The following is a 13267-nucleotide window of genomic DNA, read 5'->3' on the forward strand; positions in this document are numbered from 1 at the left end:
GCCTTCACACAGAGCCTCTGAACGGGGCAGCCTGGGGAGCAGGGGCCACAGTGCCGCTAGGGGCAGTTCAGCCCTTTGGCTGCTCTGCTGGAAGCCCCAGCAGACCGGCACACCTTCCCTCCCCAGCCCTGGCCTTCCTAATCCATTCCCTCCTATAGACAGGGTGAGCCCGCTCCTGGAGTTAGCCCAAAGGCTACAACGTTGCAGGGAGTACAGACCTCAGTGGAAAAAGTGACCGCTGCTCACAGAGCCGAGGCAAAGACAGGAGGCTACGTGGCCCCAGCCCCACCCTGGGGGGGAGGGGCGGGCAGGACCAGGCATGACTGACCACAAGTAGGAGGCTGTCGGCAACCTAGAAAGTCAGACACACATAGAGGCCTGCAGTCCTCTGGGGCCCCGTGGAGAGAGGCAAGCTTTGTAGGAGCACTTGCCACCTAACATCTCTGGTCCTTCATTTGTTTTTTTTTTTTTTTTTTTAAGATTTTTTCTTTATTTATCTGACAGAGATCACAAGTAGGCAGAGAGAGAGGAGAAAGCAGGCTCCCTGCAGAGCAGAGAGCCCGATGTGGGGCTCCATCCCAAGACCCTGGGATCATGACCTGAGCCGAAGGCAGAGGCTTAACCCACTAAGCCACCCAGGTGCCCCTGGTCCTTCATTTTTGAATGTATAAAATGAACACATCACATAAGATAACTTGTATCATACCTACCACAGACATACCATCATTCAAATGAAATTATAAAATCACTAGCCTCACAGTTCCCAAACTGTGTTCCAAGGCACCCCAGGGCCCCACCATGAGCTGCAGAGGAACCATAGGATGCTTTAAATTTTATAGGGAAATGTGGTGAAGTCTGTTATACATCTTGTAAAATGCCTGTACCAAGTCATTTGGACTTAACTTCTTAGTAAATAGAACTTTTAGAGATTTCTTTCAATCTAGGGGCACTGTGATAAAAATCACGGAGACACTAAGGATGCTGTTAAGAAAGTTCCAGAACCCCTTTCAGCTCTGAGCTCCTCAAAGGCATACCTTATTTACCTCTGTGTATTTGCTACTCTCATAAAAAAACAAACAAAAAATGGGTGATCGGATGGCTCAGTCAGTTAAGCACCCAATTCCTGATTTTGGCTCAGGTCATAATCTCCGGGTGGTAAGATCAAGCCCCGCGTCGGGTTCCACACTCAGCATGGAGCCTGCTTGGGATTTTCTCTCTCCCTCCCTCACTCCCTCTTCTCCTGATATCTCTCTTAAAAAAAAAAAAAAAAAAAAATTAGAAAAACAAACCAAAATATTCAGCCCTAAAGTTGGCAACATTTGTGAAGGAAGGAGAGAGGGACAGAAGGAGGAAGAGCAGGAAGAAGGAAGGAAGTTAATGGAACAGAATGTATAACTGTAGCCTCACCATATACTCTGTCACTGACAGGCGTGGTATAACTGATCAAAACTGAACAAGTGAGAAATCGTCTCCCCTTCCTCTTAGGGAAGAGATCATCTCCCCCTCCTCTTAGGAGGCAGGGCTCATCTGATTTACTTAAAAAAATACTCAGCTGCATGACCTCTCAGATCTGAGCTATGCCCTTCCTAGAACCAGTGTATGTCACTGAAGCCAGCAACACGGTGCCGGGGGGACTTCCAACAGCACAGGGTCACTAAACTGCGCCTTACTCATATCTCCCGTGGGCTCTCGATCTGTGTCCTTTATCAGCATTAACAGACTGAGCACATGACCTTCTCCCTTCCCCTGACCCCATCTATGGGCAAAGAGAAATCCAACAAAAACCAGGCCAAAACTTACCCGTGGCATCCTTTTTCTCGGAAATGTGAGGTTGAGATAGTTATGAGAAATGGAGGATTTGGCCAAACTGAGGTCAGCATTTTCTCCATAGTTTTTGCCCCAAGAATCTGTTAGGAAATAAAAATGGGACGGCGATCAGACCTTGCCACCACTACCCCAGGGGGTGTCACTGCTATAAGATCCCTCCAAGTAATTCCCTCACTCTCAACTACAGATATGAATGGGCTGAGTAGGGGGCCCAACAGTGACCTCCCAGTCACAGGGGCAGACTTTCGGCCTCATGTGGCCCCTGCCCCACATGCCCACTCACACACACAGGTCTGCGTGGGTGGGGGCCACCCCGGTTTGGCCTCCAAGTGAGAGGGAAGGCAGGGACCGGCCTGAAAACATTAGACACTGGTGTGGAGAGCAGCCAGACATGGGCACAGGGCGGAGATGGCCCAAGGGCACAGTGAAGCCTGCCCCACAGAAGGGTCTTACCCACAGGCTTCAGCGGGGTGGCCCGGAAGAGTTCGTAGAACTTGGAAAGGTACATGACCATGCTGAGCTTGTCGGGCTCCTGGGTCGACGCCATCTCCTTGCCCGTGGTCACCGGGGGGATGCCAAACTCACGCTCGGCCACGTCAAATGCTAGCTGGTTGTTCTCCACGGCATCATCTTCGTTCAGAGAGTCGAAGTTGCTGGAGAATCAAAACGAGGTAAAGTTCAGGCACAGGAGACAGAGGTGTGAAGAGCTGAACCAGCTTCCCTGTAAGGAGCCCTGTGGGCAACATTCTGCTGGGTCTCAGCAGGTGGGGAGGGGTGAAGGAGCTGTGACCCCAAACCCCCCCAAATCTCCCCACCCACTGCTACCTTCCCTGCACTACCCCACTGCTCCCCCCACCCACGACTGCCCAGGGAGGCTCTTTTTCACTTGGGGTGGGGACCAAATCAGATTTAGGCCATGTCAATGTCTTTGCTGCCTGGGCTGAAATAATCAGAAAATAATTTACATCTTTGGAAAACATATAGCTATTTTACTTTTAAATAGTTCCTTTATGTGCTTGTGCTTTTAATTATAAAAGTATATGGGTATCTTGCATTAAAAAAAAAAAGAATCAAGGGATCTACAACATACAAAGTAACAAGCAAGCACCCCATCCCCTTCTTGAGGCAGCCTCATCCCTAAAGGTACCGACTGACAACCTCTGGTGAGTTTCCTTTCAGCCTTCTGGATGAACATGCTCGTGGCTGTGGTTACTCTGCAGCTGGCCTGAATCCAACATTAATACATGTATGGGACCTTCAACATCACAAAGTGTTCCCGATCTTCCTATCGACACTGCCATCATTCCCAATTTATAGACAAAAAAACAAACTCAGAGAAGCTAAGTGACCTGCCCAGTGCCGCACAGCTAACTGGTCTGCATCTCAGATCTAATTCCCTTGGCTGTAAAATCCTCAAACTGGTCCCCAGAATGAGGTCTTGCCCGTAATTTCTCTCTGATGGGGAAGCGCCTGGTGTGAATGCTCCACTTCCCCAGCGCAGTGATGGCAGGGATGTGGGGACGAGTGCGAGCACGGAGCCGGGGCTGCTTCTGCTCCTGGTGTGTTCGGAACACAGGTCAACTGAGCTGCTGACAGCGATCAGTGCAAACAGAAAAGAACAAACGCAAGAAAAACTCAATCCAAAGATGTATTTTGAGCCAAGATTCTGCCTCCAGCAGAACCCCTTGTTGCCCTCGTCTCCAGGGTCCCCCCGGGGCACGGAGGCCTCAGCAGGTACAGCCTGCACCCCCGACTCACATCAGCTCAGGCCGGAAACGGTGGATGATGGCACACAGGGCCAGGCCGCTGCGCCAGGATGTGGTCAGGTCAGTGACCTCAACATGCTGGTAACCCTCGGTTTGCTGCTGGCACCAGGTTAAGAGCTTGCTGGGCCGGATGTCTAACTCTGCAGCAGGGAGAGACAGACAGTGGTGGAGAGAGTCCTGGAGCAGGTGTGTCGGAGCTGCTTCTTGAGGAACGTCGAGGGAGTCATCAGATAGAAGGCGGCACTCCAGGAAAACAGAAGAGGGCCGTGCCATGGGAAAAATCTAGAAAGGCCTGGCAGGCTGTACACAACAGGGGCGGCAGTGGTGGTTCATGTGGGAGGGGAAGGGAGGGTAGGCTGAGAAGGCTGGGTGCCCAGCAGTGGGGAGGAGCCGGAGTCTGGGCAGGCAACAGAAGCCTGAAAGTCCTCTCAGCAGGATGGTGACCCGAGCAAGGCCATACCGATGCTGGAGAGTCATTCATTTAACCATCCCCTCCCTCCACTAGGAAAAGAGTGCAGCACATGCGGCCTGTTATCTGGCTGGGGAGACAAGATCTCCATACGGGAAACAACAGGGAAGGAAAAGCAAGGCCCAGTGAATCAATTGCACAGTTCACTTTCATGCCCTATGTGCTCGACACATATTCACGCCTTTACAACCAATCTGAGGTTGATGTTGTCCTTGTCCCGGTTTTACCGATGAGGAAACGGAAGGACAGAGGAGAAGTGCCTGGCCAAGGTCACATGGGTCATAGCAGCAGAGCCGAGTGGGCTGCCGGGCCTGGGCCCCCAAAGCGTTCCCCAACCCTATACCCCTGCAACCTGGCCAAGGACCTGGGGCAGTGGCTTACCCCTCCTGGAGAGGCTCATGGATCTCCTCACCGAGCCCAGCCTCTCGAGAGGGCATGGGTGCAGCTCCTTAGTGATGTACAAATGCTTCACCTACAAGCCAAAGAGACCACACAGCTGCCCATGGGTATCTCCCCAAAGCTGGTCTCGGGGCCAGCCCTACTTCGACTCTGTGTCTACCAGCCCTCTGTCGCTGGAGGGCATGACTTTGGGCAAGAGGTCCTGGGGAACGTGAGATGCTGAGCAACGGACCTCAGCTGTCCACCCAAATGCGGGGGGACTCAAGTGTAAAAGCACGAGACTGTCTGATTCTACAAACATCACACTGTTCTTTGCGCTGTTGCCAGAAGTTGGTGGCTGTGGGTTCCTGGGTCAATGGGAGGAAATGGGACTGCAGAACGGGGAACTGAAAGGACCTGACAGTTGGCGGAGCAGACTCTGCCGAGAGGCGTGCTTAGCGACCCCTACTCATGGTGACAGGAAACACGTCAGCGTGTGCGCAGACGAGGACAGATGCTGCCTGTGTTCTAGTTCTTTCCTGCAGGCTAGAGAGATGCTGACTCTCTTGTCTCTCGTGGCTCTCCTAGAGAGAGGAACTGGTCCCACAGCTGAGCCAGGAGTTATCAGCGGCCTCAGCCCTAGGGATGGGGCCAGATTGTCCATGGCCTCCCACCTACCGGTCAGGGCAGGGTGACCCAGATGGGGCCTCGGGGAGGACTTACCTGATGGGGCCGGACACAGCTGGAGTTAAGATTTGGGTACCGTGTCCCTGGGTCCAGTGTGTACTGCTCAAAGTTCTTGTTGATGTTCTCCGGAGTGGTCTGAGGTAACAGTCGGTAGAGACTCTCTCTAGGATGAGGCAGAGCCCGGGGGTCAGGGACTGCTCTGGCAGCCGCATGCCTTCATCCCCCCAAACTCCTTCCCCTGCTCTTAAAGGTTTAGATGTGTTTGTGTACTTCTTCCCTGCAATGCCTGGCCCCCGTGGTTCCTGAGACTCACACAGTGGGAGACAGTCGAAGGACTAGGGAGAGGGGGTGGGACGAGGTCCAGCGGCAGTGATGCTGGCCTCCTTCCCCGAGCAGAGGGCAGGGACACCAGAGCTGGCAGCTGAGGGACCTGTGGTTTTGCTAGAACCTCCATTCAGCCATGCTGCCTCCTGTGGCCTCCTGTCCCCTGTGACCACAGGCCTCCACACCCAAGACCCGCAGAGGCCAGTCCCTCTTCCCCGCCCCACCTGCCAGTCTTGATGTCTTCCAGTCCACCAGCTGTTACAGCCACGTGGCCAGCAGCAGGGGTCTGGGAGGGAGCCCAAGGTCTCAACAACAGCAGAAGAGGCCTGAGAGATCAGAAGCCCAGGCAGCTGAGACTTCCCCTCAACCTCTTTCATCTCACAGTGACCTGGCTGTGTTGGGAACCCCAACTTTGGGGCCACTCCAGATCAGGATTTCTCTTTTGCATTCAGGTCCTAAGGTCCTGGCCCCAAGAGAAGTCACTGGAGGAGGCAGAACCTAACACAGAAAATCTCCCTGGGATCCTGATGATCAAATCAGGCCACATGTGAGGACAAGAAAGAGCACAGAGGCTTCAGGTTCATCCAGGAGCTGCCTGATGGCCAGCCCTGCTCCCTTCCTGTCCAAGCTGTGGAACCAGCATGCCCTGCCCCTACCCACCCCCACGCCCAGCTGGAAGCCCGGCAGCAGTACTCACCTTTCAGCAAGCAGCTCCAGGGGAGGGGTGCCCTGATCCCAGCTTTTCACCATCCAGGCTGTGTCAAATGCTGCTAGGAAGCCCCGGGCACAACCTGTGCCCATGGGCCAAAATGGCTAGAGAAGAAAACATGCAAAATTCCAGTTGGTTCTCATGCCTCCCATCCCACTCCCCAGGCTCCTATCCCATTCTCTCCAGCATTCAGTGTTTGCCCAGCCCGTGGGAGGCACGGGAGGGAGTGTGGGGCGACAGGACAGCCCCCTAGGATTTAGCACGAACACGTTCAGCTATAGCAGCAAGTCACACATAAAAGGGGCTGTGTCCCACGAATGGAAAAACTGCCAGGGGTCGGGGGTGGGGAGGAGGCTCAAACAAGGCACAGGCAAATGCCCCCCACCCCAACCCAGGGAGATGGAAATTGGGAAGGCTTCACAAAAGAGTTGCATTTATGCTGATTTTAAAGAATGGGTAGGCTTCTAATCTTGATCCATTCAAGAGCAGCAGCATGGGCAAAGGCCTGGTGGAGGAACGGAGCAGAGTAACAGGAGGGAATGCTGAGAAGGGAGACAGTGGGGTTGGGGGGGGTTGCCGATCACAGCCCACACACCATGGTAAGTGAGGCCTGGTCCGCCAAGCTAAGTTCCAACTGACTGTCCCCTGGGCACCCAAAGCATGGTTTGGAATTTGACTCTTACTTGGGATAAATAAACATTTTTTGGTTACTGCTTACTTTAAAGATAAAAATGTAACCCTGCTGAAAAAGTTGGTTCAAGCTAAGGATGCTTACAGTTGCCGATGCTTTGGGCAGCATTCTGAGCTGGAGGCCAGGGAGGGAAACCGGACTTTGGGGCCCATATGTCTTTTTGTCCCCTCTATGATCTCCCTGTTGCAAGGCCCCAGAGATCTCCCCTTGTGAGGAAAAAGTTGTGGCCCAGCTGAGGGGGTACACGTTCTGAAGAGACCTGCCCATGCAGGCCAGAGTAGGGCTGACTAGTTTCCTACTCTGACAAAGAGGTCAGCGTGAAGAGCCCAGAAGTGCGGAGAGGAAGACACCATGAGCTCCTCTGGGTCTGGTGAAAGGGCAGGCCAGGTGCAAGCTGGAGGCCAGGACAGCCTGGCCAAGTCCGGCCCACTGGCAGGGAGCCCGTCCTTCCCCTGGCTGCGGGAGAGCAGATGCCACTGGCCACACCAGAAATGCAGGGATCTGTCTTCTACCGGGAACAGGGTGGTTCCAAACACAGATGCTACCTCGAGCAAGCTGTCGCCCACCAGGGCCACGAGGAGCTGGTGGGACTGGCGCTCGCGCACCAAGGCGGCGTTCTCCGAGGCGTACATAGAGGTGAAGTCGAACATGGCCACGTCAGGCTGCCCGTAGTGGTTCAGAGCGAAGTCTAGTGATGGCAGCTGATAATTGGTGGCGAAATCTGCAGCCTCACGGGCGTAGGAAAGCAGGTTGTCCTGGTTCACGTTCTCTGCGCACAACAGCATCTCTGTGTCGATGTAGTCCTGGGGAGAGAACGAGATTGCAGTGTGGGAATCCACCCCCGTAACGGGCAACCGTTCACACCCACATCTTTGCAAAAGAACTTGGAATGGTTTTGTACAGCAAAGCTAAGCAAAACAGAAACTCAGGGCCAAAGGAATCAAGAGGAACGAAGTCAGTCATCTGTCAGGGTTGACAGAGCTGTGATTACGCCTCACACTTGGCTTTGAGCTTCCTGGCATCCAAGGCAAAAGGGAAATGTGATCTATGGCAGTGCTTTCCTTATCAGAAAGAAGGAAGCATAGACATTCCTAGGGGAGGAAATTTTTTTCCTGGCACTAAATTCTAAAAGAACTATCTCACGTCGGAATTTTGATAGAGAACATAGTGTCGTAATAACCAGCTTACTCAATAATGGTCTTGTGGTAAATACAGAAGATATTTTACATGGCTGGTTCTTGTGATAACTTTAAGTACAATTAAAAGATGAGAGAGCAAATAAGAAATAGTGATTTCATAGAAGACTAAGCTAAGCTAATATGATCCAGACATGCTACATTTGGTGGTCAAGCAAGACCAGAAAAGACATGAATGCTTGGCAGAGCTCTCAAACCTTCCCTCCAGAATCAGCTCTCTCTTTTCTTGAGAGGCTAGGGCTGCTCAGGGCTCTGCTTTGCTCTTAAAATGTAAACTGTCACACTCCTTGCTAAAAGGAGGAGGGCCGTGGCTTAGAGGGGCAGGAGATTCATTCCTGACAGACGCTGGCGGTGACCTGCAGGACATCCCCCAGAGTCTAATCTGCTCATCATACGTCTAAGAAACTAGAAGGCTTTCCTCCCAAAAGGTGACACAGAAAGTGCAGATCCCAAGGTGGGGCAGGGGCGTGGGCGGGAACCAGTATGTGAGACTAACACAGGCCTCGGGGTTATCCACAGCCCAAGGTCAGATTCCACCTTTGCTTTTCACTAAGCAAAAGTGGGCAAATTACTGAACTTCTCTGAGTTTCCATTTTCTCATTTCTCATTCTGGGAATAACAAAATCTATTTCACACAGTGAGGACCAAAGGAAATCATAGACATAAAATCCCTAAGCTGACTCCTGGCACATGGTAAGTGCTCAGTAAATGGGAATTTTTTCTGTCCCCTATAATTTATGATGGCACAAAACATAAACATATGGTGAAGTACACTTCTGGACCATTCCTCACCCACACACCGACAGGAGCATTTAGAAGGCACAGCCACATCAAGAAATATAGTGACCCACTGTGTCAGTTTTCCTAATAACCAGGATTTCAAATACCTTGTTCCAGAAATTTTAACAGGCTCACACCAAACTACGTCACCCAGATCATACCCAGCACTGGCCTGGGAGCCCTGTGTCGGGTTGTGGTGTTCAGGTTGGAGCTCTTGCTATTCACGTGTCCTTTCTCACACCTGTTCCTACAGTCACATGACCAATCCCCTCCCTTAAAGGCATGGAGAGGAGACGGGGATGGAGAGGTCTTGAAAATACCCCTTTTCAGAGCATCCTGTAGGTAGGCTGGCTGACCAGTGAGTGTGAGCACTGCACAGTGAAGGTCGCTGGTGCTGGTGGCCCGGAGAGGAGCATGTGTTGGCCTGGGAGCCCACCTGGGCCAGGACTGCTGGGTGGAGCCACGGGACCTTGTTGGGCAGGAAGTTCCAGGGGAGTGGATGGATACAGGAGCAGGACCACAGGGGCGGGGTGAGAACAAGGACAAGGGAGAGAAAGGTGGGGATGGGGCCTTATGGAAAGTGGGCAGGCCTGGAGAAGGCGTTTTAAATTAAGACAGAGGCAGAAGAATGAGGGTGGGTCGCATTTTCCACAGGCACAGGTATGGAAGAGAGGCTGTGTCCTAGGCAGAGAGGAGGGCCCGTAGAGGGAGAAGCATCAAGAATGGCCCAGGTGGGGAATCGGACAGAACAGTTGCCCCATGTACTAAGCTGAAAAGAATGCTGGAGACCAGAAGAGGTCAGGTAATGGCTTCCTACGAGGGTGGGTTCAGCATTTGGAGACCAGCTCTGATGTGTGCTCACCTTGCCCATTGGCAACGGCACTCCCTCACACAGTGGCAAGGACAAGCCTGCTGCATCCGGGAGCCCCAGCCTGTATGTATACGGCCCAGCAGAGGCAGGGCCCGGCAATGGTCCACCCTCCTCATGACAGAGAGCAAGAAGGACAGAGCTGGGAGCCCGGAGACATGGTTTCTTGAGGAGATACTTCACTCTCCCTTTAGGAGCCATGGGAAGTCCAGAGATCAGCAGGAATAGATGGGGAAGCAGGTCAGTCAGTCGATACACTTTCACTCAGCACCTCTGTGTGCCTCTTGGAAGATGCTGACCCATGCAGGGAGAGAAAGTGAGAGAAGACTTGCCATTCCTCTGGGAGCATGACAAGAATGTTAATTTGAGTGGCTCAGGGTAGATGGACCAGCTCCCAGCTATGCAAATGCCACAGAGCTTGGCTGGACACGGGGAGACTCAAGGCCAGAACTCCTGAACCAAATGGCCATCCAACTTTCTCATGTCCGGCCTGGGGCCTGTAATTTCTAGCCAAGAATTCCTATCTTATACCTAGGGGGCCCTGCAGCACCGGCTTGGAAGATGCCCCCGGAATCTGTGAGGAGAAGAAAAGCCTTGGTGAGGACACCCACGAGCCTGGGATCTGCTCCCAGCTCCTCCACAGTCATGATGGATTCACAGTGAGTCATGCTGGCCCACCTGTGCTGTGATGGAGAGAGGGGAGTATGCAGGGGCTACGACAACTGTCAAAGAGTTGAGTCACTGTGAGCAACGTGTCGTGGTCTAGACAAATGCCCAGGGATACCCTGAGGGAACCTTAGTATCCCAGAGGCTGGAATACTCAGCCAGTGAAATAGGAAACCCATGTCGAACTCTGCCTGATGCCGTAGGGTTGGTGTGTGGGGCCGACAAAGCCCTCCTCCATCCCTCCTTTGCAGAGATGCCCACCATGCTTATAGCCTTGGACACCAAACAGTCCTTCACTATCTGCCACAGGCTTCCCGAGGGACAAGGCAACTTCGGGAGGGATGCCTGTGGAGCAGAGGGAAGAAGGGGACCCCACCCCACCTCCCCCAGACTGGGTCAGCCAGGGAGTACCAGATGTTGAAACCCATCGCTCACACATCTACTAGCTGTGCCCAGTCAGCCTCCTGCACCCCCCATCCCACCATTCACAGCCTCCTGTCTGCAACTCAGGCTCTGAGCAAGGAGGTGGCCCAGGGGACGGCTGGGTTACTCATGGCACCCGGCCAGCAGCCAGCACAAAGTGGCAAGAGGACAGACGTTCATCTCCGACAAGCAACAGTGAATGGTCACCATGCCACCCAGGCTGCTGGCTGACACCTGTAGAGCAGGCTGACTTCGGACAACAGGATCCCTATCTTGAGGTACCAGGCAGCAGCTGGGGCAGGAACAGAGGCTCTGGAAGGGTTATAAACTTGCCCAAAGAAGCTTCCAGTTCAGGGTCCCCAACTCCAAGTGCTTTCTTCCAACCCGGTGCTTTTTGAAGATGCAAAGGCAGGACACAGAGGCCAGGAAGCCAGCAGGACAAAAAAGCAGGTATCCAAACCAGACAGAAGTTACACAGGGAATCCATAACCCCCCTAGATGGGCCGGGCACTGGGACAGCTACTCTGTACATTCTCTCATTTACTCCTGCAAACAACCCTTTCAGACAGAAACCATTATTCCAAGTCTCCGGAGAAGGAGACTAAAGTTCAGAAAAGCTAAGCAGCTTAGTCACAGTCCTGAGTTAATCCGCCACAGAGCCAAGATTCAAGTGGAGCCTTTCTGACCGCGAGAAGAGACAGCTCCGTGCCACCCCCATGACAAGAGGGCCACCAAGGGAAATTCACAAGCGCATGCATTCTCAGTGCCCCAGTAGAACAAGGAGCCCCCATTGGCCTCCAAATGACATGGGACCTCTCCAAAACAGGGGCAGGGTTGAGAGAGATGTGGGGAAGGAAAAGACCCCACTGATCTCTTGGGGGCAGAGGCTTACACAAACACCTGGGTGCGGGTCTCAGCCTGGCTCTCTGCAGGAACACGTCCGCCCATAGTGCTGTGGGCTCCTTCATCCAACGCTCACACAACAGCACAGAGGAGGAGAGCGGTGGGCGGTGGTTCCTTCCCGCCTCCCCACCCCTTGCTCTTGCACATGCTGGGTCGCAAAGGGAAAGAAAGGACATGGCAGCCAAGAGATACGTACATTAATGATGACACCTTTGTCAAGCAGGCTCTGCTTCTTGGCGGTCATGACAAAATAGTGGGTGCAGTCCTTATAGTAAACAATGTTCTCAAGATCAATCCCTGTGAAGAGAAGCGTGCATGCACTCAGTCTGACTCCCGCAGGGCCTCGCCCCAGCACAGGTGTCATTACTTACCTGCATGGATTTACGTTAGGCAAGGTTTTAAAACATACAAGCCTAGAAAAGATAACACTGAGGGCTAGAATTTCCCCATCTCCACACAGCTAGCTTTTAGCATACCACTAAGACACTGTTTTGGGGTTGTTGTTTTGTTAAGATTTATTTTAGAGAGAGGGAGAGAGAGAGAGCACATGCCCGTGGGAGCAGGGGGAGGGGCAAAGGGAGAGAGGTAATCCTCAGGTTGAGTCCTCTGTGAGCTAGGAGTCTGACACGGGGCTTGATCCCAGGACCCTGAGATCAGGGTCCAGACTCTACAGTCGGCTGTTCTACCAAATGAGCCACCCAGGTGTCCCAAAGACACTATGTGTTTTTTAAAATTAAGATATTATTGATATATAACATAGTGTCAGTTTAAGGTGTACAACATGTTCATTTGATATATTTATATACTGCAATATGATGAAAACACTTTAAAAAAAGAAAACCTCAAAGTCCTCAACGGCTGAGGACCCGTATTTTCAGGCTAGAGCAAAGTGCTACAGAAGGGCGAAGAGTGGTCCGAGGCATGGCACCAAGCAACAACAGAGCTGGGACTTGAACCCCAGCCAGTCTGATTCCAAGTCCCATCCACCACGCCCTGTATATGGCCAGAGATTCAAAAAGCTGGGTGAATTCTTTCAAGACTGTGCTAAGCAATGTTTCTACTATCCCCCTTATGTGGGAGGGAACCCAGATACCCTGGCAGGAACAACTCAGTTTAGAGGCCTGGGTTGTATAGCTTTTCACTTTCCAGCAATTGCCAATACTTTATAGACTAGGTTTCTGTATTAAAAAAAAAAAAAAAAAATGCTGTGAGAGCTTAGCTCAGTGGTTCTCAAAGTGGGGTCACCCTGGCTGGCACCATCAGCATCACCTGAGAAGCTAGAAATGCTAAGGATCAGGACCGTGCCCTGGATCTAGTAGATCAAGAAACAGAGCATGGGGCCAGCAATCAGCACTTTGACAAGCCCCACAAGGTGATTCTGATACACATGCCAGTTTGAAAACCACTGGCTTAGCTTCTCCGAAGGGAAAGGAAGAGACTCAAAACTTATCAGTGGTTGACACAGGTGTGCTGGGTAACCATAGGAACCCCTTTATTACTGTTAAGTAGGAAATAGCCATCAATGCAGAGGGCCGCCCAGAGAATCGGAGGAAATTCATCGTTGTCACTGTGCAAGGGGC

The 13267-nt window shown here is 52.4% G+C and overlaps 1 protein-coding gene across 11 annotated transcripts in view; it reads right to left on the reverse strand.

Moving 5' to 3' along the window:
* Positions 1–13267, reverse strand: part of MICAL2 (microtubule associated monooxygenase, calponin and LIM domain containing 2) — a 212745-nt gene that overhangs the window by 108799 nt on the left and 90679 nt on the right. For all 11 annotated transcript variants that reach the window (XM_045065814.1, XM_045065812.1, XM_045065813.1 and 8 more), the window contains exons 8-15: positions 11884–11984; positions 7397–7654; positions 6149–6264; positions 5164–5290; positions 4444–4534; positions 3586–3733; positions 2281–2480; positions 1801–1907 (exon numbers count right to left, since the gene is read on the reverse strand). In XM_045065814.1, the coding sequence (XP_044921749.1) occupies positions 1801–1907; positions 2281–2480; positions 3586–3733; positions 4444–4534; positions 5164–5290; positions 6149–6264; positions 7397–7654; positions 11884–11984 (1148 nt within the window). The remainder of the gene's footprint in view (positions 1–1800; positions 1908–2280; positions 2481–3585; positions 3734–4443; positions 4535–5163; positions 5291–6148; positions 6265–7396; positions 7655–11883; positions 11985–13267) is intronic.

Source organism: Mustela putorius, unplaced genomic scaffold, assembly GCF_011764305.1.
Source record: "Mustela putorius furo isolate JIRA1106 unplaced genomic scaffold, ASM1176430v1.1 tig00003859_pilon_pilon_pilon, whole genome shotgun sequence".
Lineage (NCBI taxonomy): Eukaryota > Metazoa > Chordata > Mammalia > Carnivora > Mustelidae > Mustela > Mustela putorius.